We start from the raw sequence: 27808 nt of genomic DNA on the forward strand, positions 1-27808 counted from the left end.
CTCACCTTCTTGATAATTGTATTCCCGTGATGGATGGTGCTATTGTTGACCATGTCCACGATCGCTACGCCAAGATTACACCTGATCCCGAAGGAGATACAAAAGCCCAGGCCACTCATGATGGCGATGATATACCTGCGCGGTAGCCCAAAGCAGGTGCAATCGCAGAGAGGCGGCTTCTTCGGCCGGACATTCTGTACCCTGCCATCCTCCGTCAGCTCGATGTTCTCTGCTGGTTGCTGCCTCTTCTCTAGGACTCTGAGTCAGGGAAACATTGGATTTCACACGTTCAGCAGAACATTGCTTTCATAGTGTTTCGAACTGCAGTTTCAATAGACAGAACACCCCCTGGCTCTATACCTTTGCTGCTTTGTTCAAGCGGTGTGCAGTCTGGATACATCAGTATTATATGTTCTCGAAATATACAATTAATAAAAACCCTTGGCCCCTGTTATGTTTATGCAATATATGGGCGCATAAGCACACAATATAAAATGTATACGAACAAAACAGGTTATTCGTTGGATAATTTATTTTAATAGGCACACAGCTAACCATGGCAACTTTATCTTAGTGTTGGTAGTTTCGTGCGCTATATACTTATTTTGAGACATTCATTTCTCTAACAATTGTCCAATCCAGGGTCCACTATTCTTTGCATGATGCAAATTTGCTGGAACAGTAACAGATGCAATATTTAAAATATATCGGGATGATTTTTGTCCGTGTTAACGACTCGAATAGAGAAAATAGAATTAAATTTCCGATCATATTGTTACTTCATCGTGGAGAAAATGATGTAACAAATGCAGAACAACCCTCATACAATAAGGGGAAAATAACGAATTTCTCAGGCAAGAAAAACCTGTTATATTGAGTGGAGGCTTTAACCCAAGTAAATAAAAAGCATTCGAGTATTTAAAAGAAAATATTGTTGATAAATGTACTCATTGCTTAAAATATAGTTAAATGTGACTTAAAGTGAAACGATGTTAGAAGTCTGTATAGAAAAAAAGATGGTGATGATTGTGAAATAAACTATAAAGCGATTAATGTGACAATAATGGATTATTAATCCATATAGGGCGAGTGGTTAGGATGGAGATGTTTGGAATGCTTGCATTTACTCGAGATATTTATTTTCGAAATTGATACATGGAAGCCGTTGGGCTTTTTAAAGTAATCAGGATTAGCTTTAATTGTTTCACAGGAAGCGTTGACTACTTTTGTCACTAAGATCTGTATCGATCTGAAGACATGTATTGTATAATTGTTGTTTTGATGGGGAGACACAGCAGTGTTACAGCTCTTAACCAGGTCGCTGTGCCTGCCGCGCTGTGAATTAATGCAGGAATGCAGACGCAGGCATTCATTCTGATATGAATTCTTCACACGTTTGCCGGCCGGTTCTTCAGGTGCAGATTGGACGCAGGAACTCCAAATCAGGATCACAATACCATGAGTCGATTTCTCAGCTCTCCCCCCCCCCAAAAAAAAAAATCCTGTTTGTAATGCTTCCTACATAACCCGTGCTCGATTTAAAAGCAAAATCTGCTTATGATTGAAAGGATAAAAATGCTAACAGCTATAGCCAAGTGATTGCATTCAGTCCAGATAGATAAGGGGGTGCAGAATCATATAGGTAGCTATGGGGAGAAAGTGAGAGCAAGAGAGCATTGAGTGGCAAATTGTCAAGTTTGTCTTCATCCGTGGCATGACTGAGGTCTATATGAACATTAGTCGTCATTATTACACGCATTTAGCATCAATCTGATAACATTTCCAGAAATAATTTGGAAGATTTACAACGTTATTAATCTAGGGAATTTAAAACCTTTTTAATGTATATAACGCATCACATTTTGACAATTATTGTTAAGCAGCCTTACCTGTACAGATGGCTAAGGGACTTCCCAGCAAAATTTTTGAGCCCCTCTTTGGTCGGAGCAAAAACCCGTTCCTTTACAGTATCCATACCCTCCAAAAACAGCTCGGGGATATTCTCTTATGAAAGTGTCATGCTAAAGATCTTGACTGTTCATTCGAATTAATTTGATAGAACGACCGAGTGCTCTCCAGCTACGGAAGAGGATGCGACTCCAACATCAGCTGGTATTCTGCGGCAATTCGAACTTCAAAGAGGAAATGGGAAAGTCTTATTTGAACGCCCGCATCCAACCACTGAACATTCAGAAACAGCCATAATGCTCAGGAAACCTTGTTTCAGAAATGTAATGTTGCAGTGAAAGGACGAGGACCAAATAAACAAAAAAAAATAATAATTCCTTGGATGTAGATTTCGTCAAATAAAGTACATGCATGCAAGCAGTGACAACTTGTCTCCAAGTCTGGTCTTGGCGTGGTTTACCCAGTATAAGCGGCTGCTGGCGTTTTCAGCACCTTGGCCAGCAGCAGCAGCGCACAACAGAAGTGTTCCAAGAACGAGAGGGAGGGGGCGGTGGGGAAGGTGGGGGGGGGCAGAGCGATTGGCTCGCCAACTTTCTCGGGGATTTGACCGGATTTCAGCAAATCCCTCACCGTCACCAGGCTCCTTCCAGGCTTGTGGATGCTATGGAAACTGCATCAGAGATCCCATCATCTCGCCACCGGTTTCCACAGGCGAGCCGCTGCCTCACAGAGGTTGGAGTTTATTAAAAATTGACAAGTTTTCTTTCAGTTCACATATGCGCCCCCCCACCCCTCCTCCTCCTCCCGCGAACGTAAATCCAAGCCACGATTTGTTTTTATTTCTGAATGTACCTACCCAGCTCGCCTTCTATTAAGGTTGCTGGTTGTTTGAATATCCATGAAGACCCAAGTACACGTTCATTGGTCTTTCTCTTACATTAGGGGAAAAGAGATCAAGATTACATGCATACAAAAAAGGTCAATGCTTAGGCAATACAGCACCATATATAAAGCGGTCTAATAGTTCCCCCTTTCTGATTAAAACAGTGGTTTACTGATATTAAACATCATCCCCTTGAGACCTACATACAGATTTGAACATGACCTGGCATTGAAAGCACAAATCGATAGGAGCTAAAAATTTAATCAATCTTTGAAAACAAAAGTCGCATAATTTTGACTTCATGTTCGAATGGCTGACGAAAGACCCAAGATGTTAAATAAGACTAAACATGTTGCTGCACCAATTATCAGAGTGACATTGGCTTGTCTAGGCGATGTCTCCGCCTACTGGCTCAGGATGTCATTGCTCAGACTCTCAGTACTGTAAAGACACAGAAAGCTGACAGGAAACCCTGCGCCGTTTATGGGTATTAGATCTCCTATTTTTATATATCTTCTTTTAACAATAAAGCTTCGATACAATTCGACTTTTGGCGTTGCTTATAAGAGGAGAAAACATACGGTGTTTTAATAAATTCATTTTAACCAGAATAACTGAAAATACTGTTTCTATTTGAATAATGATTCGTATTTGGTCAGGAAATTATTTTGCAGCTGCCGTCACACAATCTTTTATTTTAATTCCAAAAAATGGTGTGAATGCCGTAAACTAATTCGTATAAATTTCTAATTTATATTCCATAAAATCTATGATGATGAAGAACATTATTTGACTTGGTTACTCGTTTTACATATTGCATCTCACGTCTGTTTAAGGAGTAAACTTTATCCTATACCTCAATTTTCAAAGCTGATAGCTTTTATGCAAAAAAATCGTACAGAGTTTATTTTTGTTAACCCTTTTCTGTCACCAAGGCTGTGGAAGTAAACCAAATGTATTGATTTCATCTTCAAATTCTCCAAACATTCTAATACATACACTCCTTTACGAATTGCATGCCTCTGGATGGCCATTTCAGTAGATAATTATTCACAACTACACCACTCCCAGATTTTATACTTTCAAATTGTTGAAAAGAAGGCACATTCCATTATCACCTGATCATTCTTGCCTGGGAAGCTAACACTGGGATGCTCTTGTCTAACCCTAAACCAAACCTTTTCTTTCTAGAACAATGTCCAGAATTCAAACAAATAAGTTAGAAGTCTTCTTGTCAACCATCCTCGTTGGACAGTGACTAAATCAGAATTCAATCGAGTTTGATGTCCATAATGAATATTTGAGGTTATCGTAGTTGTGGGTATGTTTGCTGAGTTGGGAAGTTGATTTGCAGATGTTTTGTCCTCTATTGAGGTAACATCTTCAGTGCTTTGGAGACTCCTGTGAAGTGCTGCTGTACTGTGTCTTCTGGAATTTATTTGGTTCTGTCCCTGCTGCTTCCAGTTGCTTCTTCTGGTTGTTCATTGTAGCGGCTTGTACATTGAGTCTAGTCAATGTGCTTTTTGATGGATTCTGTGGCTGAGTGCCATGCTTCTAGAAATTTTTTGGCTGCCCTCTGTTTAGATTGTCCTATAATCATTGTTGTTGGCCCAGTCAAATTTATAGTCCTTGGCATCTGTGTGTGCGTGCCTACTATGGACAGTTGGTCGTGGCATTTAGTGGTTAGTTGGTGTTTGTGGTTATGGATTACTAGTTGTCTGCCTGTTTGTCTTATATAGTGTTTTGTGCAGTCTTTACATGGAATCTTGTAAATTACATTCACCTTGCACATGATGGATATTGGGTCTTTTGTCCTGGTGAGTTGCTGCCTGAGTGTGGCTGTTAGTTTATAGGCTGTGATGAACCCGACTGATTGGCAAAGTCTGGCTGTCAGTTCCAAGACATTTTTTAATGTAAGGTAGTGTGGCTAGTGAGTTAGATCATGGCATGTCCTCATCACGTTGTTTATCTGTTAGGCATCTGTGGATGAAGTTGCGGGGATATCTGTTCTTGCCAAAGACACTGTGGAAGTGTTCTTCTTCTTCCCTTTGCAGGTTGGGTGTGCTGAGCATATTGTAGTCCTTTTGAACAGAGTCCTAATGCACCTTCTCTTGTGTGCGTTTGGGTGGCTGCTGTTGGCTAATTCAGGACCTGGTCAGTGTGTGTGGGTTGTCTGTACACCTTGGTGGTGCATTCACCATTCTGTGTTCTTTGTACCATCACATCCAGGAATGGGAGTTGATTGTTGGCCACTAAATGCCATGACCAGCTGTCTCTAGTAGCCATTCACACAGATGACAAGGACCACAAATTTGACTGGGACAGCACAGCAATCATAAGACAAGGTAAATAGAGGACAGCCAGAGAATTTCTAGAAGCATGGCACTCAGCCATGGACTCCATCAAAAATCACATAGACCTGGACCCAGTATAGCAGCCACTGTAACGTACAACTGGAACCAGCAACTGGAAACAGCAGAAACGGAACCAAATAAATTCCAGGAGACACAGTACAGCAGAGCTTCACAGGAGGCTCCAAAGCACTGAAGATGCCACCGAGACAGGGGGCAAAACATCTGCAAATCAACTTCCCAGCTTGCTGAACATACCCACAACCACAACAACCAGCACCCGAGCTACAAATCTTTACACAAATCTTAAATATTTGAAGTTATTTCTGGTTGGCCTTGCTGCAGAGATTCACTGAACTTCCCCAGCAGAAGCGTGAAACAGTTCCATGCTGGCACAAACTTTTCTGGAGCAGCCACTCAATAAAAGTGAACTTGGTTAAACACTTACTTGATTAAAGTAAAATCCAAAAGACTAGCTCATACACATGAAATACCGTCATACCACTGCATGATGTACTTTTAAAAACAATCACATAATTTGGACATTGCAAAAGTGAGCAGTCAACCCTTTAGATCCTAACAATCTAGTTCAAGTTGACTACGGAAGGTAACTATAGAACAACAAGACCAACTTGCTTATACTTTGTTTCAAAAGTGGATCTTCTACTCGGGAAGTCCGTCAACATTAAGGATGACTTATTTTACCTCAGGTTCAATGCACTCTGAAAAAGTCCAATGCACAAACTGTGGACTCTGCCACATACAGTTGCCTGGAGGACCAGGCATATCAGATGATGGAAGATTTGTGAGCTCCCTCTGATGTCTTGACATTGCCTCTGCCTGCATCTGAGGAGTTCTCCCGAAGGCTTTGTTACCTTGCTAAATAAACCTTGACCAAATTGGTTGATTACAGCCATGGATGAGTTGGACAGAAGGGTCTGTTTCTGTGCTGTACATCTCTTTGACTATGATTCCAGAGTAAACAGAAGTGATTGATCTCTTCGCCAATCCTTTAAAGATATCCCTAAGGACAATTAGCTTCCCTCTTATGAATCTCCTGCCAAGATTGAGTTCCAAACACAATTATTTCAGGAGTCTGATATGAGGGAGATAACTTATGGCTCCCATATAACAGAGCTGGCTTTGATGTCAAGGTTACAGTTAGGGAAATGATACTGCTGGATTAGTGGTGCTGGAAGAGCACAGCAGTTCAGGCAGCATCCAACGAGCAGCGAAATCAACATTTTGGGCAAAAGCCCTTCATCAGGAATAAAGGCAGTGAGCCTGAAGCATGGAGAGATAAGCTAGAGGAGGGTGGGGGTGGGGAGAGAGCAGCATAGAGTACAATGGGTGAGTGGGGGAGGAGATGAAGGTGATAGGTCAAGGAGGAGAGGGTGGAGTGGATAGGTGGAAAAGAAGATAGGCAGGTCGGACAAGTCAAGGAGACAGTAACTGAGTTGGAAGTTTGAAACGAGGATGAGGTGGGGGAAGGGGAAATGAGGAAGCTGTTGAAGTCCACATTGATGCCCTGGGGTTGAAGTGTTCCGAGGCGGAAGATGAGGCATTCTTCCTCCAGGCGTCTGGTGGTGAGGGAGCGGCGGTGAAGGAGGCCCAGGACCTCCATGTCCTCGGCAGAGTGGGAGGGGGAGTTGAAATGTTGGGCCACGGGGCGGTTTGGTTGATTGGTGCGGGTGTCTCGGAGATGTTCCCTAAAGTGCTCTGCTAGGAGGCGCCCAGTCTCCCCAATGTAGAGGAGACCACATCGGGAGCAACGGATACAATAAATGATATTGGTGGATGTGCAGGTGAAACTTTGATGGATGTGGAAGGCTCCTTTAGGGCCTTGGATAGAGGTGAGGGAGGAGGTGTGGGCACAGGTTTTACAGTTCCTGCGGTGGCAGGGGAAAGTGCCAGAATGGGACGGTGGGTCGTAGGGGAGTGTGGACCTGACCAGGTAGTCACGGAGGGAACGGTCTTTGCGGAAGGTGGAAAGGGGTGGGGAGGGAAATATATCCCTGGTGGTGGGGTCTTTTTGGAGGTGGTGGAAATGTTGGTGGATGATTTGGTTGATGCAAATGTTTGTAGGGTGGAAGGTGAGCACCAGGGGCGTTCTGTCCTTGTTACGGTTGGAGGGGTGGGGTCTGAGGGCGGAGGTGCGGGATGTGGACGAGATGCGTTGGAGGGCATCTTTAACCACGTGGGAAGGGAAATTGCGGTCTCTAAAGAAGGAGGCCATCTGGTGTGTCCTATGGTGGAACTGGTCCTCCTGGGAGCAGATACGGCAGAGGCGGAGAAATTGGGAATACGGGATGGCATTTTTGCAAGAGATAGGGTGGGAAGAGGTGTAATCCAGGTAGCTGTGGGAGTCGGTGGGTTTGTAAAACATGTCAGTGTCAAGTCGGTCGTCACTAATAGAGATGGAGAGGTCCAGGAAGGGGAGCGAGGTGTCAGAGATGGTCCAGGTAAATTTAAGGTCAGGGTGGTATGTGTTGGTGAAGTTGATGAATTGCTCAACCTCCTTGCTGGAGCACGAGGTGCCGCCAATGCAGTCATCAATGTAGCGGAGGAAGAGGTGGGGAGTGGTGCCGGTGTAATTACGGAAGATCAACTGTTCTACATAGCCAACAAAGAGACAGGCATAGCTGGGGCCCATACGTGTGCCCATGGCTACGCCTTTGGTCTGGAGGAAGTGGGAGGATTCAAAGGAGAAATTGTTAAGGGTGAGGACCAGTTCGGCCAAACGAATGAAAGTGTCAGTGGAAGGGTACTGTTGGGGACGTCTGGAGAGGAAAAAGGTCCACACCCCCCTACGACCCACCGTCCCATTCTGGCACTTTCCCCTGCCACCGCAGGAACTGTAAAACCTGTGCCCACACCTCCTCCCTCACCTCTATCCAAGGCCCTAAAGGAGCCTTCCACATCCATCAAAGTTTCACCTGCACATCCACCAATATCATTTATTGTATCCGTTGCTCCCGATGTGGTCTCCTCTACATTGGGGAGACTGGGCGCCTCCTAGCAGAGCACTTTAGGGAACATCTCCGAGACACCCGCACCAATCAACCAAACCGCCCCGTGGCCCAACATTTCAACTCCCCCTCCCACTCTGCCGAGGACATGGAGGTCCTGGGCCTCCTTCACCGCCGCTCCCTCACCACCAGACGCCTGGAGGAAGAACGCCTCATCTTCCGCCTCGGAACACTTCAACCCCAGGGCATCAATGTGGACTTCAACAGCTTCCTCATTTCCCCTTCCCCCACCTCATCCTCGTTTCAAACTTCCAGCTCAGTTACTGTCTCCTTGACTTGTCCGACCTGCCTATCTTCTTTTCCACCTATCCACTCCACCCTCTCCTCCTTGACCTATCACCTTCATCTCCTCCCCCACTCACCCATTGTACTCTATGCTACTCTCTCCCCATCCCCACCCTCCTCTAGCTTATCTCTCCATGCTTCAGGCTCACTGCCTTTATTCCTGATGAAGGGCTTTTGCCCAAAATGTTGATTTCGCTGCTCGTTGGATGCTGCTTGAACTGCTGTGCTCTTCCAGCACCACTAATCCAGTATTTGATTTTCAGCATCAGCAGTCATTGTTTTTACCGAAATGATACTGCTGTTGGACCACTTTTCTTGTATCTGGATTTGGAAAAATACATTCTTTGTCCAGTGCTTTAAGGTACCTGCTGTAGGTCATCCAATTCTCTGAATTATTTTGTAGCCGAAGGATCACTGCTACTCAGAAACCTATAACCTACGTCTGAATGAATAGAGCTCTAATGTATCAACTTCTGAAAGAAGTTAGAAATGGAATTTACTGCATCATTACATTTATTTAGTTTGTTGCTTTTTTTATTCCCTCATCTTCCTCCCACTCCAGAAGGCACAATATTCATGGGTTTAGATTCATGAATGTCAGCAGTTCAGAAGGGTTCTTATTAAAATGTTCAAGATAATGAGGGTCAGACACGCATGAAAAATCATACACAAACCAGACCTTACCAAAGCAGATTTATTTATAAGCCATTTACCAGGATGTTGCTGGGAATGGAGGGTTTGAGATATAAAAATAGGCTGAGACATTTTCACTGGAGCATAGGAAGTTGAGGGGTGACCTTATTGAGGTTCATAAAATCGTGAGGGACAAAGATAAGATGAATAGCAAGGGTTGTTTCCCTATGGTAGGGGAGTTCAGAACTAGGGGGCATATTTTTAAGGTGAGAGAAGAAAGTTTTAAAAAGTATATGAGTGGAACCTTTTTTACACATAAGAGTTGGTTATGTTTTTTTACAAAGAGAGTGGGCCTCTTTGTGGTAATGCTGCTCCTTAAACAAGGTTGTGTTGTCCTTTGTTTTTTTTCAGAGGGATCGCAAATGCAGAGACTCTGGGAGGTCTGGTTGGTGGGGTTTTAGCAGTCTGGCTGTTCAGTCAGGTTTGAGGCTGCTGGTCAAAGAAACAGCTACATGGAAGAAGGTGTTCCATACAGAATCTCTCTGCTATCTCTCTCTCTGACATCTCTCCTGTTAGACCCTGTATTTGATTTTATCTTTTGGGCCAAAGGGTGTTTATGGGGATTGTTGCAGGAATTTGCAACAACATCATTAAGGTTGGATAACCTTTTAGGTTTTCAGACGGGTTAAGTTATTCTATATTTTGCTCTCTCTTGTTTGTGTTTCATTCGGTAATCTTGCAAATAAATTCTGTTTTGTTTAAAACTAAGTGGTTGGGCCAGCTGCATCCCTCCTGGAATATCCATTCTACACCTGCTTAAGACAACGAGCAAAGTTAGGGTCCAGGCTACTTTCTTGAAATGTTTTGATGGGGTCTGGTTTGGTCCGTAACACCTTGCAGTAATGTTTATATCATCTATAAATAAGGCTGAAGTGCGGGATGGCTGGAGAGTGGCTAATAGAGTCATTGGGTCATAGAGTCAAACAGCGCAGAACCAGACCCTTCAGTCTAACCAGTCCATGCTGAATATAATTCCAAACTAAACTTGTCCCATCTGCCTGCTCCTGGCCCATATCCCTCCAAACCTTTCCTATTTGGATACTTATCTCAATGTCTTTTAAACATTGTAATTATGCCCATATCCACCAATTCCTCAGGAAGTTCATTCCATATGTTGTGACTTTGTTTAAGAAAGGCTGTAAGGAGAAGCCTAAGAACTACAGACCCATGAGTCTGACTTCCGTGGTGAGTAAGTTGTCAGAGGTGATTCTGAAAGATAGGAGTTAGATGCATTTGGAGGGCATGAACTGATTACAGATAGTCAGCTTGGTTTTGTCCAGGATAAATCATGTTTCATAAACTTGTTTGAGGTTTTTGAGAAGTAACCAAGCACATCGATGAAGGCACAGTTGCAGACATTGTTTACCTGGACAGTAGTAAAGACTTTGACTAGGTTCCACATGGCAGACTAATTAGTAAAGTTAGATCATGTGGGATTCACAATAAGCTTCCAATTAGATACAAAATTGGCTTAATGGCAGGAGTCAGAGAGTGACAGTGGAGGGCTGTTTTTCAGACTGGAGTGTTCCACAAGGATCAATCCTGGGTCCACTTTTGTTTGTCATTTGTATAAATGATTTAAATGAGAATATAGAGGGCATGTTTAGTAAGTTTGTGGACAACACCAAAATTGGTGGTATAGTTGACAATGAAGAAGGTTATCTGAGGCTACAAAGAGATATTGATCAACTGGGTCAATAGATTAGGTTAGCCACAGTATGGAAACAGGCCCTTCGGCCCAACAAGTCCACACCAACCCTCCGAAGAGTAACCCGCCCAGACCCATTCCACCACCCTATATTTATCCCTGACTTATGCACCTAACACTATGGGCAATTTCGCATGGGCAATCCATCTAACCTGCACATCTTTGGACTGTGGGAGGAAACCAGAGCACCCAGAGGAAACCCACGCAGACATGGGGAGAATGTGCAAACTCCACACAGTCACCTGCAGCTGGAATTGAACCTGGCCCTTGGCGCTATGAGGCAGCAATGCTAACCACTGAGCCACTGTGCCACGCACAGCAGACCATTTGGCTGCATCCCACCAGACCCACCCCACTACTCTATCTCAGTAACTCTACATTTCCCATGACTAATTCACCTAACCTGCACATCTTTGAACTGTAGGAGGAAATTGAGGCACCCAGAAGGGACCCACACAGACACAGGGAGAACGGGCAAACTCCACAGCCAGTCGCCCGAGCTGGAATCGAACCCAGGACCCTGGCGCTATGAGGCAGCAATGTTAACCACTGAGCTGCCATGCCACCTAGGCTGAAGAGTTACAGGTGGAATTCAATTTGGATAAATGAGAGATATTTCATATTGGTAAAACAAACAAGAGCGGGATTTATACAAATTAAAGTAGGGCCTCGGCTAGTGTTGAAGAACAGAGTGACTAGGGGTTCAGGAACATAATTCTTTGAAGTTTGCATCACATGTAGACAGGGTGGTTACTCCTTCACATACACCATATCCCACCCCATCCACCCACCTTTTCCTAGTTACAATCAGTACTGAAGAAGGGTCACTGGACCTGAATGTTGACTCTGTTTTATCTCCACAAATGCTGCCAGACCTGCTGAATATTTCCAGCTATTTCACTTTTTGTTTCATGATTGGGCGGTTTGGCTGACTTCCTAACTCAATGGTGCTCAAGCCAATTAGAATGTTGTAATTATTACCTTATTGTGCTGCATTACGTCAAGTGAGACTAGGCATGAAAACCTAGTACCTATTAACCTGTATTTTTTTATTATGTAATGTGGTACCCCAATATAATGGAATCTTAAGTGGCCAATATTAAAATTCTTCCTTTCTCTGCAATGAAGGATGACAAGCTTATTAGATTACTGAACATCATAATAAATCTGAATCATTGAGGGAAGAAAGTTTACTTTCAATTTTTTATTGATTTTAAGATTAAACTGATCATATTTTATATAAGCAAAATACTGCAGATGCTGGAAATCTGAAACAAAATAAGCAAATGCAGGAAATACTCAGCAGGTCTGGCAGCATCTATGAAGAGAGAAAGAGTTTAGGTCAAGTCCAATAAACCTCTTCTTCAGAGCTAGAGTGTGATGGATTTTACATTGATGAAAAAGAAGGAGGAGAGCTGGAACAAAATAGAAGATGAGAGAAAGGTTTTGGAGCAGGGTAATTAAAGATCAAAGATGTCATGAAACAAAAAGTAAAGGGAGTGGTGATGATCATAATGAAGAAAATGTATTAGTCCACAATGAGTTTTAATAGTGAAAGAAGTTAAGCTCTGTCAGGAAGCAATAAAACAAAGCACAAGAAAACAATACAGTGTGGTAACTGAACACAATGATGGAACCAAAAGGCTATAAAGTGTCTAGTTGTGGGCATCTAAATTTGACAGTGACAATTTGTTCAGAGGCCGGTTGACAAATATTAGAGAAAGTCTAGTCAACAGAGACGTGGAGTACAAGTTCAGATGATACTTGTGTAATCTGTGATCAAATGAAATAGGAGCGCAAGTAGATCATTCAGCCACTTGACCCTGCTCTGCTACATAATACAAACATGACAGATCTGCCCTCATTTCAAATTCCACATTGCCACCTATCCCGATTCATCTACCTAATAAGAATCTATCCGCTTCTGTTTAAAAGTGATATCGCCTCTAATACCTCTAAGGCAGAGAATTATGTAATCCTGAAGTGCTGAACAAACTGCCTCATATTGATGGCATGTATAAAACAGAGCAATGTGCAAGATGCAACCCAAGAAATGCTCATGAAACAAAACAAGAAATGAAATAATTCCTTTTTATGTGTTTGGTGTATTTTCTAAGCGACAGTTACAAATTCATGATGCTGTGGTATCAAAGATATTGAATGATATAAATTTGGATCAAGGAGTCAAATTCTTCAATCAGAATTTTTCAAAAAATATGCTTTATTAAGATAACTTCATGGTATACATCTAGCATGGATCATCTCATTTGTAGCATGCAACTCAATCTTTGTTATTTCTCTAAAACACAAATCTGGAAATGAAAATGTTGTTTCATTTCTACGAAACAAAAGATTGAAAGATTTATACCATAAAGTCATCTTTTCCAAAAGACATTGAATTGCTTCATACAATGTGGATTATGAGAAATTGGAGTGAACCAGCTTATGGATAAGTTTAACAAGCATCAATGCTTGAGGGTGAAGAATTCCTGGAATGTGTTCCAGATAGTTTTGTGGAACAATAGTTAGAGCAATGAACTAGGGCAAGGCTATGTTATATCTAGCATTGTCTATCTGAAAGGTATAAATTATTAACCCTGTTGCAAAATAATAATATTTTCATTAAATTTGAAGGAGGTACAGTTTAATCCAAAACTCTTAAATCTAAAGCAGACAATTACGAAGTGATGAGCAAGAAGGCAGCTGTGGCGTACAGAACAATTATATTTAAAATGTTTTATGATAGATGTTCAAAGCATTCATGTTTTTTTTTCAGAAAAACATTCCTTTATTAGGTTAGATTCCCTACAGTGTTGAAACAGGCCCTTCAGCCCAACAAGCCCATACTTACACTCTGAAAAGCAACCCACCCAGACTTATTTTCCCTAACACCATTGGGCAATTTCACCTGACCTGCACATCTTTTGGAATGTTGGAGGAAACCAGAAACCCACGCAGACACAGGGAGAATGGCAGACCCCACACAGTCGCCTGAGGCGGGAATCGAACCCAGGTCCCTGGCACTGTGAGGTAGCAGTGCTAACCATTGAGCCACCATGCTCCCACAGTGCCAAAAAAAAAACCCAACAGGCAAAAAGGCCAGGCTAACAAGTGAATTAAAGATAACTCTGTGTCACAAGAGGTTGTTTATAAACATTGCAGGCCTGAGAATTGGAAGAACTTTACATTTGGCCAAATAGGACCAAAATATGATTTGAGAAAAAACAGACAATATATTACAAATGTAAACTAATAAGAAATCTGAAAAAAACAGGTTCCAAATGTTTCTATAGATATGTAAAATGGAAAACATGAGCAAAGCAAAATCTGGGTCCATTTAAGGCAGAGGCAGGAGGGTTTTTAATTGCGAATAGAGAATAGTCTTCCCAGACTACTGTAGAAGCATTATATTCCAAAGAGCTATTTGTAGATTTATAAATATTGATGACATCAAAAGGACATGGACATAACATAGGAATGTGGATTTGAAGTAGATGATCTAGAATGACAGAGCAGACCCAAAAGGGCTGAATAACATATTGCTATAGCTATGTTCAGAAAAACAGAAGAGGTGTTGCATGCAAAAGCTTCATTTCAAATAAATGTTACCTTTATCTTGTTTATTATGATTTTTTAAGAAAGTGTTCGCAGATAAAAGGTATTGGAATCAATGAATAATAGTCTAGTTGAAACATTTTCAAAATTCCATTGATAATGCACAGCACTATGTCCTCAGAGGAAGATTGCAATATATTGGAACTGCAGCAGTTATCAGATGGATAGAGAATTGACTGTATTCAAACAGAAGTAACAGCTCTGATTAGACACCAGAAACAAAAGAACATTGATAGGCACTAATGTTACAAATTCAGACAAGGGCATCGGTGGAGTGATTTTCAAGATAGAGGCTGACAAACCCAGGCATAAGCACTCCAGATGAAACATGTAAGTTGACCTATACACAAGAATTAGGATTAACATCTAGAAGATGTCACAATATGGACAGGAGCAGCAGAATGCTATTAGAAGGGAGCAGTTTAAAGCATATTAAAGGATGATGAGTAATAAAAGAAACGTAGTTTCTTGTTACTGAAGTATGAATCAATGGATGTCCATAATAGGTTGTAGCAAGCCTTCTAGGCGAAAGTGAGCACTGCAAATGCTGGAGATCAGAGTCGAGAGTGTGGTGCTGGACAAGCACAGCTGTTCAGGCAGTATACGAGGTGCAGGAGAATCAAAGTTTTGGGCATAAACCCTTAATCAGGAATGAGGCTTGTGGGCTGGGGGGGGGGGGGGGGGGGTGCTGAAAGATAAATGGAGGGGGGGGGGAAGCTGGGGAGAAGGTAGCTGGGAATGTGATAGGTAAATGAAGGTGAGGGAGAAGGTGATAGGTCAGAGAGGTGGGTGGATGGATAGGGGAAGGAAGATGGACAGTTCAAGAGTGCGGTGCCAAGTTGGAGGTTTGAGACTGGGATAAGGTGGGGGAAGAGGAAATAAGGAAGTTAGTGGAATCTGCATTGATCCTGTGTGGTTGCAGGGTCCCAAGGCAGAAGATAAAGCATTCTTCCTCCAGACGTTGGGTGGTTCGGGATTGGCGATGGAAGAGGCCCAGGATCTGCATGTCCTTGGTGGAGATAGTGTGGTTGCAGGGTCCCAAGATGGAAGCAAGCCTTCTGTTAAATAATAAGAAAAAAGATTGGAGCAGCATGGTGGCTCAGTGGTTAGCGTTGCTGCTGAAGCGCCAGAGACGCGGGTTATTTTCCCAACAGCACTCAGGGTCAGCCTACAGCAGGCTCAGGAAGGCAGCTCACCACCATCTTCTCAAGGGATCCAAAGATGGGCAATGAATGCTGGTCTGCCAGCAACATTCATTAAAATGTTAAAAAAGCAGAGAAACTGAACAATAATGTGTTTATCTTTAGAGAGGATGATATAAACAAAACTCCCAGGAATACAATAGAACCAAAGGAGCAATTAGTAAATAAAAAGTAGCATTGATGAAATTAATAGGAATGATCAGCAAATTCCTTGGACCTGATGCTCTGTGGAGAGTGAAGGAAGAGATGACCACAGAATGGATGCATTGGAGGTCATCTTCTAAATATTTCTACATCCTGAAATGGTTCATTCAGATTGGAAGATGGTAAATATATCTCCACTATTGAAAATAAGAAAGAGAACAAATGGAGAGCTACAAAGTAAGTTGGCCTAATATCAGTTGTCGAGAAACTACATGCATGTGTTATAAAGCATATAACAACAGGACACTTCAAACATTATAGTGGAACAGTCAGTCAACATGAAGAATTCATGTTTGACAGACCTCAGGCTTTTGCCGATAAAAATTAGTAAAGTAAATAAGGGAGACCAGTAGATTTAGTATGGTGGATTTTCCAATAGATATCCCACACAACATATTAACAAACAAAAGTAGAGCATGTAGGACTGGGGCAACATACAAGCATGGTTAAAGGTTGGTTAACAGATAAAAAGCAGGGTAGCAAATATTCGGTCATTCTCCGCTTGATAGACTTTGGCTAGTGGGGTTCAGCAAAAATCAAAGGTTGGACCTCAGCTGTTAACAATCTATATCGATGATCTGGACAAAATCCAATACTTCCAAGTTTGCTGATAACACAGAATAAGGTGAGGATGGGAGTAAAGAGGAGGATGCAATGAGATTTCAAGTGGATTTACACAGATTGACTGATAGGCAAGAGGATTTTCCTGCTCCTTGGATGCTGCCTGAACTGCTGTGCTTTTCCAGCACCACTCTAATCCAGTATCTGGTTTCCAGCATCTGCAGTTATTGTTTTTACCTAGGCAAGAGTATAGCCATGAATTATACTGGAAAAATTGGTAAGAAAACAAATGCTTGATAGTGAGAACTTGAGATTTGTTAGTGACCAAAGGGGCAGTTGTGACCTTGTTTATTGAGCCACTGAACGTGGATGTGCAGGTACAGCAATTAGGAAGGGACTAAGATGTTGGCCTTTATTGCAAGCAAATTTGATCAGCATTCTCTCCCATTTCTATTTCTACTGTTGTGCAGACCTCCGATGTTCATATGTGACAGCGACTTTTTGAAACTGGATGCTCAGAATGACATTGGCACGCCAACTGATGTGCACAGACCCTCCTAGTCATCGTGCAACCAGGCAACTTCTGGGGAACATATGATTTGAACACATGAGTACAACATCTTATTTCAGTTGGAGACAGTCTTTGTGAAACTGCTCCTGGAGTAGCCTATGGCTTGGGACTCCACCACAAAGGATATATTTACTTTCATTGCACTCCCTAAGTTCAGCAGACTGATTTGTGAAGTGACAGGACTATCTTATGGAAAGATTTAGGTCTGTATCAGGTGACTAAGGACATACAGGATTCTCAGAGGGTAGCCATTGAGGACTGAAATGTAGTGGAATTAAAAAAAGTCATGGAATGAGGGCATAACTGGCTAGGCCAGCATTTATTGCCCATCCTAATTATCCAGAAGGCATATAAGAGTCAACCACCTTGTGGGTCTGGAGTCACGTACAGTCATAGAGATATACAGCATGGAAACAAACCCTGTAGTGCAACTGGTCCATGCCAACCAGCTATTCTAAATTAATCCAGTCCCACATTGTCCATAGCTCTCTAAACCCTTCCTATTCATTTACCCATCCAGCTGTCTTTGGACAAAGTGAGGACTGCAGATGCTGGAGATTCAGTCAAAAAGCATGGTACTGGAAAAGCACAGCAGGTCAGGCAGTATCTGAGCAGTAGATTCGATGTTTCAGGCATAAGCCCTTCATCAGGAAGGCATGTAACCAGGTAAGGATGGCGGTTTATTCTCTAAAGTACTAGTGAACCAGATAGATTTTTCTGACAATTGACAATGATTTTATGGCTTTTAATTGCAGATTTTTATTGAATTCAAATTCCACCATCTGCCATGTCAGGATTCAAACCCAGGTCTCTGGAACATTACTTGGGTCCCTGGATTAACAATCCAGCGATAACACCATCAGGCCATTACCTCCAAGAGTGATTGTTTTCACTCAAACTGATGTATCTTAAATTTATCCCATGGGGTCATGAAGGCTAAGAAATTGAGCACATTCAAGACAACAAACAGGAAGTATATTAATGTTAACAATAAATGGTTAACTGCTAATAGATAGAAAGTGTTTTGGTATATTGTAGGCAACTGATGTTTAAGTAGAGCAATGACGGAATGGTCCAGTAAGCTCAAGGAGCTGAATGAACTACCCCATTCATATCTTCTGTATTGTATTCTATCAACATAGATAGGTAGGAAATAAGTTCAACAAATTACAAAAAACATGGTTTGTAGTATCTAATCTATATAACTATTTTGTTTTGTAGAGTGCCATTATTGCAATAGGATAAAGTAAAACTATGATAGGCAAGTTAACAGAAGATACAACAATGGAAGCCACAATGATCGGGCTGTTTTTCCTGAACTGGATTATATACTCTCTCTTCTCTGCTTGGGGTGTGAATGAAAGATATAGTCTCTGGGGCACAGAAAATACAGTGAAAAGAAACAAATGAGAAAAGAGAGAGCAGTTGGCACTTTAAGACCATTGTCCATCAAAAACACCTTCTCCACAGCATGTTCTGGTCCAAGGTACAGTAACTTGTTAGGCAATTTTCGAATGGAACAATTATAAATATAAGCACAAACATTTAATACAGGTAGAAACTTTAAATTTTATTAAAGTGCACATAATTTAGAAGCTAAATTACTTCTTGATACTTTAGGCCAAATGCAGTTCCACACAGAATATGAAAAGAAACAGATCTGTGGTAATGGTGTACATTTTGAGTTGTGATTTTTCTGAAACTTAGTTGTTCCAAAACAACCGTTTCGCTCTCCACAATGTTGTCAGATCAGACAGGATTTCCCAAAACTATATTCTTTCAAGCTTCCAGTCTAGGTGAAGGGTCACAGTTTTTGGCCCGACATGGTATTCAGGGGTTCAGTTTGACGAATACTCAGATTATTAGAATAGGTTTTATTTCCTCCAAACTTCCCTGGGTAACTATTCAAATTTAATTGAGTTGGAACCCTCTTATATCTAACTCTGACACAGAAATGGTGAAGTCCAGACACACAACTCCAATATGTGCTGCTGTAATGACTGTCACACCCCATGGGAAGTTTGGGCCATTGGCACTAAGAGCAATGTGGAACTGCATTATATGTTAGATTAAACCACAGATTATGGCAAAAGTGAAAGACTTTCATTTTTGCAATGGAGTACACATTCTGTCTAGATTGAAAAATCAGGACGAAATGATTGGTGCCTGCTTGCTCTAAGCATTGTTTAAACTAATCTGGTATACAATCAGATAAAAGATTCCTACAATAGCAGATTATCAAGATGGTAAGCATGAACAATACCCCTGGCTATCATCCAAAGGTGATGAACCCATCTATCCCTTCATTATAATCTTATTCATGGTCTTTAACTCAGCATCAGGCAGAGACGGAACCAGTCAACTGACTCATTGATTGTAGATCCAGAAGCAAAAAAGTGACTTGTAAATACCTATGTGCAAGGCAAGCCATTAAAAAAAAGACTTATGATATTTTTGCAGGTGGTTAGAAACTGAAATCAGAAACATTAGATTCAAATGAAACAGTATTTCACAGTTGCATCACAACTACATTCAGGTATTACAAAAGAGATTGAAACTGTACGATTTAGGTGCAAAGGGCAAGAAAGTTGTACTGACAGAAATACAACTAAGTATAGCATTATCCTAAAATGTAAAATAGGTTTTACCAAAGTACACAGAACACATTCATTTCAAGCTTGTAGTTCGTAAAAACTAACAAAAAAAAGTTATCCCTTTTCTCCCAAGTGGCAAATATTCAATTCAATGGAGTTCAAAAAATAATATATTTCAGGCTCCTCCAAAACAAATTCAATGGAGATCCCAATGTAAAACCTGAAAGACCCACAGACAATGCAAATTCTACATTTGGAAAAATAGTTAATGTAGAACTCCATAACATCAATATGGGTCAAACAATACAGAAATGAGCAAATTATACAGAATTTTGCTGTTGTGTGTTCATCATATTTCAGGTGGCCTTAACAAAGGTGTTCGTTCTCCAAAGGCTGCATGTCTCCTCCTCTTCCAGTTATCATATGGACAGGGTGGAAAAGGTAATCTATTTCTTTCCAAAACCAACTGCAACGCTGTACCACTGACAAACAGCACTGCCCATATAGCAGTCAGAATATAATCTGGGAAAAGAAAGAATTAAAAATACTAATTTACATTCAGTGGGGACCATAAAATCTCCATTAGTTCTTCTTTTCTAAATTAAGTGCGTCTCCTTATGCACTGACAAAGTGAAATTGATGATTCAGGGGTTAGCACTGCTGCCTCACAGCACCAGGGACCCAGGTTCAAGTCCACCCTAGGTCGACCGTCTGTTTAGCGTTCACACATTCTCCCCAAGTTGGTGTGGATTTTCTCGGTGTAATCCAGTTCCCTCCCACAGTCCAAAGATGCGCAGGTTAGGTGGATTTGCCATATTAAAATTTGCCACTGCTTTCAGGCATGTGCAGGCTAGGTGGATTACAGGGATCGGGTTGGGAGGGAGGTGGGGCGGGAGTGGCGTAGGTGGATGGTTCTGAGTGGGATACCCTTTGGACGGCTGGTGTGGACTTGATGGGCCAAATAGCCTGCTTTCACACTGTGGGGATTCTATGATTGCTCTATTGGTATTTATATAACCACTGCAGTTGTTCCTCCATTGTAAAGTTACATTGTGGAGAACTGGAACACACCGGAATACAAACGTAAATGGTCACCAATTATTTATTCATGGGAGTAAGCAGACTTCACTAATTCGCATAATTCACTAATCCCATGTAAAAAAAAAATGGAGGTAATAAGTTTGTAATCAGAACCACCCCGAACAAAACTATAATCAGTTTTCTTCAACCCAAAGAGGAAACTTTTACTCAAAGTACCTACCGGTATGCTGGAAAGGAGCATCACTCTTCACTTTTGCAAAATCTGGGTATATTGCTCTTTTAATAATATTGAGAATAATGAATGTCAGGCTGGTGTAGACATATAATCCAACTGCAGTAATTACAGCATAAGAGCCAACCAGTGCACAGCTGATGATGTTCAACTGTTTAAAGAAAACACACACACACACACTATTAACAGTAATTTCTTTATCCTACAGCCCCATTTCACAATAATACTCAAATAATTTCATATGAAATATGAAGGATGTATGAATTTGGGTGACAGAAACTCTAATTTAGAGTTCCACCAAATCTTGTACTGCATTAGTTGGCGATTAAAAAAAGAATATTTGCACAAAGTTATTCATTCACAGGATGAGGGCATCACTGGCGAGGCCAGCATATATTGCCTATCCCTAATTGCCCAGAGGGCTTTTAAGAGTCAACCACATTGCTTTGGATCTGGATTCATGTGTTGAACAAACCAGATGAGGATAGCAGTTTCTTTCCCTAAAGGACATTAGTGAACCAGATGGGTTTTTTCCAACAATTGGCAATAGATTCATGGTCATCATTAGACTCAATTCTAAATTTTTAAAAAATTGAATCCAAGTTCTACCATTACCATTGGCAGGATTTGAACCCGGGTCCCTTGATCATTACCAAGGGCTCTGGATTAACAGTCCAGTGATAATACCAGTAGGCCATCCCTTTCCCTTTAAATTTGACTCATTGAAACCCAAAGTAACTACCCTCACACCAACACCAAACGAAATGTAAAAGTATTTGGATTTATAGGACATCTATAACATGCCTGACCTCCACTGACAGGAATATTGACACAGTCATTATTTTGTACACAGGCAGAAGGGAGGTGGTATGCAGTGGCAATGGCAGGTGGTGAATTTGAATTCAATAACAAAAAAGGAAAAATCTGAAATTATCTAGAATACCTTTCTTCAATAGAAATGAAAACCCTGAAATTAAGCTGGATTGTCTTAAAAACCCCATCTAGTTCATTAAAGTCCTCCAGGGAAGGAAATTTGTTGACCTTTCCTGGTCTGACCCCAGACCCACAGTAACGTAGTTGACTTTGTGCTGCTCCCTGGGCTATCAGGGGTGGGCAATAAATGCTGATGACCACATCCCGTGAACAAACACAACAACACCGTGGGCGGCACGGTGGCACAGTGGTTAGCACTGCTGCCTCACAGCGCCAGAGACCCGGGTTCAATTCCCACCTCAGGCGACTGACTGTGTGGAGTTTGCACGTTTTCCCAGTGTCTGCGTGGGTTTCCTCCGGGTGCTCCGGTTTCCTCCCACAGTCCAAAGATGTGCAGGTCAGGTGAATTGGCCATGCTAAATTGCCCATAGTGTTAGGTAAGGGGTAAATGTAGGGGTATGGGTGGGTTGCGCTTCGGCGGGGCGGTGTGGACTTGTTGGGCCGAAGGGCCTGTTTCCACACTGTAAGTAATCTAATCTAAATTGGCTGCCATGTGTTTTAGATTAGATTAGATCTAATCTAATCTAATCTAAAACACATGGCAGCCAATTTACGTTGGAAGATGTGACTCATTTTCTCTCACCTCCCACCAGTTCATGAACAGTTTCTCCTGAAATTTGCTGGAAACACAAGCTGGTAATATCAATAGACATTAGTGAAAAATCAGGACTTGCCCCCATCCATTTCCTTAACCAATGAGACTGGAGTCAAAAGCTGAAGTGTGACTTCAACTGGTGTTGAGAGACTTTTGACCTTGTCCATCCTAGTCCAACCCAAGCATCTCCACATCAATGGAGGATTGGAAAAGGAACAGAATCAATGGTGTATTAGAGACAAATCAGGTGCAGATAAAGAAATAACATGAGTGAGTGAGTGAGTGAGAGAGAGAAAGGGAGGGAGAGAGAGAAAGGGAGAGAAACAGAGAGAAGAGAGAAACAAAGAGAGAAAGGAGGAAAAAAAAAGAGAGAAAATGGAGAGAAAGAAAAAAAAGAGTGCGAGAGAGCAAGAGTTAAGGTAATGTTTAAACATTTGTTTAAAAATGCCCTCTAACAATTTACTCTTCATGGGTAAGGATCCACCTGCTGAAATTGATCACTTTCTGTGCAGAAAGATTGATTGCCATTGGTGGATCATCAATTTCTTCATTAAAACATACACTGCACTATTAATTGTCCTAAACTTTTTTTTTTGCAGGAAATTAAATGGATATTAATCTCCCAATGCAGCAATGTCACGCTGTAAATCACAGCACATTTTTTTTCCCCCATTGGAGTCGAATTATGCAGTAACAAAGATAAATGTCAATGATGCAGTGTTAATTTAGCCCAGAATCTGATTTTTAGTTGAGGAATGTATGTTGACTAGGAGACCAGTTAGCTACTGCCTTTTACAGTGTTTTATAAACAACCAGACAGACAAATGGGGCATATTCTAAGATCTCAAAGACATTAGCCCAATGTGTTGAGATGGAATGTTGATGGATACACACCAGACTAAGCAAGGTGATAAACTAGATGAAAATAGCACATTTTGAAATTGGTACTCTACACACTTTTCAAAACAAACCTCTTTAGGTTGTAAAATTGAGCTGGGAGAGCAAAGTAAATACAAGTACTCACTGTCCTTGGAAGCAGAATCAGAACAGTCGGCACCAACAGCATCACACAGGCAAATATAATCCAGAAGTTGATGTCATTGCGAAATATGGTAAAGTTTGCTATTTGGAAAGAACAAATAAATGTGACTATCCTCAGGGACAAAGGTCAACATGGAGAGTAGCACAAACCTTTAATATAAAGACATGTAAAAGATTTACACCACATACATGTGGTCAGCAAGTAAACAGGGATTTTTGTTTTAGTCATATTCCTGGTGAAGGGCTTATGCCCGAAATGTCGATTCTCCTGCTCCTCAGATGCTGCCTGACCTGCTGTGCTTTCCCAGCAACACACTCTCGACTCTGATCTCCAGCATCTGCAGTCATCACTTTCTCCACATTACCAAACAAGCCAACTGAAGAAAAAAAAACTAAAAAACAGAAAATCTTGGGAGATCTAGATATCGACTGACCAGCAGCATCAAAGGGAAATCGTAACTTTTGCAGGAAAACATCCTAATGCACAACAGCCCAAATCTTATGGTAAGACTAATGGTAGGGCTATCCAGCACTCAATGTTATTTCAGAATAAATTGGATAGCAATTCTCAGTGTGCTCAAAGGTCTGGGACTAGTCTAAAGGTTCAGACGAAACACAATGAAGACGTGCAACATTTCTAAACATGGGATCACAGAATTTATTTTTGCAGATGTTGTTTGATTGTTGGCTAGACAACTGGTTTGCAATAGAGGGATGCCAGCAGTGTGGGTTTAATTCCTGCAGTGGCTGAGGTTACCACAAAAGGACATTCCTCCTCAAGATAGCTTCTTGCCTGAGGGATAGCAACCCTCTGGTTCAACCACCAATCACCTTGGCACAGGGCGACACTGTGGTTCAGTGGTTAGATTGCTGCCTCAGTGCTGGGAACTCAGGTTCAATTCCAACCTCAGGCAATTGTCTGTGTGGGGTTTGCATGTTCTCCCCACGTCTGCATGGGCTGTCATCAGGTGCTTCAGTTTTCTATCACAGTCCAAAGATGTGCAAGTTAGGTGGATTGGCCATGCTAAATTTCCCCGTAGTGTCCAGTGATATGCAGGCTAGGTAGGTTAGCCATGGGAAACACAGGGAGAGAGTGGGATGCTCTTTGGAGGGTTGGTGCAGACTCAATCGGCCAAATGGCCTCTTTACACAATGTAGGGATTCTACAATTCTTTGCTGCTACCTCACTCGTCTTCACTATTACGAGATTCCGGTTATGCAAGGAATCAAAGATTATTGGAGGTGGATGGAAATGTGGAACTCAAAACAAAACAGACTAGCCATGACCTTACTGAGTAACAGAATTAGGTTCAAAAGCATTGGGTAGTACACGCCTACTCCCATACATTCACATTCATATCCCCGCTAATCTTGGATCCATTTATTTGCTGAGCAGTTACTACTACTGCATTGGTCATAAGCATTTATTAGATCTCCAAATCTATTTATACAGTTTGCCAAAATTGATTCTGTTCCTTTTCCAATCCTCCATTGATGTAATCTAATCTAAAATACACTGGTTCAATCCCTTGGGCGGCACGGTGGCACAGTGGTTAGCACTGCTGCCTCACAGCGCCAGAGACCTGGGTTCAATTCCCGCCTCAGGTGACTGACTGTGTGGAGTTTGCACGTTCTCCCATTGTCTGCGTGGGTTTCCTCCGGGTGCTCCGGTTTCCTCCCACAGTCCAAAGATGTGCAGGTCAGGTGAATTGGCCATGCTAAATTGCCCGTAGTGTTAGGTAAGGGGTAGATGTAGGGGTATGGGTGGGTTGCGCTTCGGCGGGGCGGTGTGGACTTGTTGGGCCGAAGGGCCTGTTTCCACACTGTAAGAAATCTAATCTAATCTAATCTAATAAAATGTTCAGCGTCTTCATAATTCAAAAAGCAAATCATAGGAACAGGCAGAATTAAAATGGCAGCAAAATCACTACAAACTAATATGACTTTTAAAACCACCCAGATTCCCTGGTCTTAAGTCCTTTCAGCCATTGCAAAGTAACATAATCAAAAGCTAACTGGATATAGTTATAAATCACACAACACCAGGTTATAGTCCAACAGGTTTAATTGGAAGCACTAGCTTTCAGAGCACCGCTCCTTCAACAGGTGGTTGTGAGGTACACAACTGTAAGACACAGAATTTATAGCAAAAGTTTACAGTGTGATGTAACTGAAATTATACATTGAAAAATACCTTGATTGTTTGTTAAGTCGCTCATCTGTTAGAATGTCCATGTTAGTTTCTCTTCTTTCATATGTAAATGGAAAAACTCTTTTTAAAAGTTACATTCTCAAGTAAGAAGTGAAAAAAACATTTTGCGATTTACATATGAAAGAAGAGAAACTAACATGGACATTCTAACAGATGAGCGACTTAACAAACAATCAAGGTATTTTTCAATGTATAATTTCAGTTACATCACACTGTAAACTTTTGCTATAAATTCTGTGTCTTACAGTTGTGTACCTCACAACCACCTGTTGAAGGAGCGGCGCTCTGAAAGCTAGTGCTTCCAATTAAACCTGTTGGACTATAACCTGGTGTTGTGTGATTTTTAACTTTGTACGCCTCAGTCCAACACCGCATCTCCAAATCATAACTGGATATAGTAAGGATGAATGAGAGTGCGCATTGAGTCATCGGTTGTTTCGAGTCATAGAGTCAGAGATGTACAGCATGGAATCAGACCCTTTGGTCCAACCCGTCCATGCCGACCAGATATCCCAACACAGTCTAGTCCCACCTGCCAGCACCTGGGTTTCTTTAAACTGATATCATACAATTCAGAAACAGATGAAAATACATGTAATTACTCCCACATAATCAGCAGGTTTATCAATTTTCACCTTTGACTTACCGAGTGGAGTAAAGAAAATGATTGCTGCGACCAGAAATCCCAGCACGATTCCCACAAATGTTACACAGGGTACAGGAACACCGAAAATCCACCTAATCAGTGTGACTACTACACCACCCAGCAGTCCTACTGCAACCATAATTTCAAACCGCCCTGGAAAGAAAAGAATAGCATGTCTTAAGGAGATCAAATTATGCCAAAAGGCTGAAAAGTAAGTGCACAACCAGTCTTTCAGACATTACACTGTAAATTCTGTTCATTATCAGCAGATAATACAATGTATATCTGTTGTAGATAATTCTCTCATTTCAGAAAAACAGAAATCGAAGTGGACACTCTGGTTCTCAGAGTTCTCAATTTTGCCCTATGAAGCTTCCAACGTAATCGCAGCAGTGTGTATCACCTGCACAATGCACTGCAGCAACTCATCCAGACTCCCTAGACATCATCTTCTGAACCCACAACCTCTACTACCTGGTACCCCAAGGACAACTCAGGTGCATGGGAACACCAGCAAGCTCTCCAAGCCAATCAAAATCCTGTCTTAGAGCTGTGGGCAGCATGTTGGCTCAGTGGTTAGCACTGCTGCCACACAGTGCCAGTGACCTGGGTTCGATTCCAACCCTAGGGGGACTGTGTGGAGTTTGCGCATTTTCCTTCTATCTGTGTGGGTTTCCTCCGGGTGCTCCAGTTTACTCCCACAGTCCGAAGATGAGCAGGTTTAGCTAAGCTAAATTGCCCATTGTGTTCAGGGATGTGTAGGTTAGGTGCATTAGTCAGGGGAAATGTAATGTAATAGGGTGGGAGAATGGGTCTGGGTGGGAGACTCTTTGGAGGGCTGGTGTGGACGTGTTGGGCCAAATGAGCTGTTTCCATACTGTAGGGATTATAAGATTCTAAGAACTATGCTCCATTTGTTCACGGTTGCTGAGTTGAAATCTGGGATTTCCCTCCCAAACAGAAGAATTGTGGGTGTGAGCACATCAAATGATTGCAGCGGTTCAGTCAGACTGCTTTACACCATCTTAAGGGAAACAAACGCTTGCTCGGTCATTAACACTGACATCCAATGTCAGTGAATAGATTAATTTTTAATTCTAAGTTAAACTCAGTAAATCTAGTGAGTAACTAAATGTTACAGCTAATATCTATTCTCTGTGCTTCATAGTGATTAGTGTAGCTAGTAATGGGATAATTTAACCAGTTTGTTGTGAGGAACTGTTTCAGCAGTTTGGCCTAGCAACCACTGGGAACATTTAGGAACTTTGCGGCACAGTGGTAGTGCCCCCAACTCCATCTGCCACTTCTCAGCCCATTGGCCAGTTCACCAAGATCTCGTTGAACTCTTTGACAAATTTATTACACTTAAAGCCTGTGCTGCATTACCTTAAACAAATCAGAAAAACATTTGTTGCAACACATTTCTAAGTGTGAGAGGTAAGTT

General features: G+C 41.8%; 2 protein-coding genes across 2 annotated transcripts in view; both read right to left on the reverse strand.

The window, feature by feature from the left end:
* The window catches only part of slc17a6a (solute carrier family 17 member 6a), a 66249-nt gene extending 63644 nt beyond the window's left edge, over positions 1-2605 (reverse strand). Inside the window, exons 1-2 of the mRNA XM_072592746.1 lie at positions 1890-2605; positions 6-258 (exon numbers count right to left, since the gene is read on the reverse strand). Coding sequence (XP_072448847.1) covers positions 6-258; positions 1890-1975 — 339 coding nt within the window. The 5' untranslated portion in view covers positions 1976-2605. The remainder of the gene's footprint in view (positions 1-5; positions 259-1889) is intronic.
* Positions 2606-18530: 15925 nt separating this feature from the next.
* LOC140493825 (transmembrane 7 superfamily member 3-like) overlaps positions 18531-27808 on the reverse strand; it is a 32646-nt gene continuing 23368 nt past the window's right edge. Inside the window, exons 9-12 of the mRNA XM_072592748.1 lie at positions 26365-26517; positions 23490-23587; positions 20866-21028; positions 18531-20126 (exon numbers count right to left, since the gene is read on the reverse strand). Of these exons, the coding sequence (XP_072448849.1) occupies positions 19954-20126; positions 20866-21028; positions 23490-23587; positions 26365-26517 (587 nt within the window). The 3' untranslated portion in view covers positions 18531-19953. The remainder of the gene's footprint in view (positions 20127-20865; positions 21029-23489; positions 23588-26364; positions 26518-27808) is intronic.

The sequence above is a fragment of the Chiloscyllium punctatum genome, chromosome 22 (genome assembly GCF_047496795.1).
Source record: "Chiloscyllium punctatum isolate Juve2018m chromosome 22, sChiPun1.3, whole genome shotgun sequence".
In the NCBI taxonomy this organism is placed as follows: Eukaryota; Metazoa; Chordata; class Chondrichthyes; order Orectolobiformes; family Hemiscylliidae; genus Chiloscyllium; species Chiloscyllium punctatum.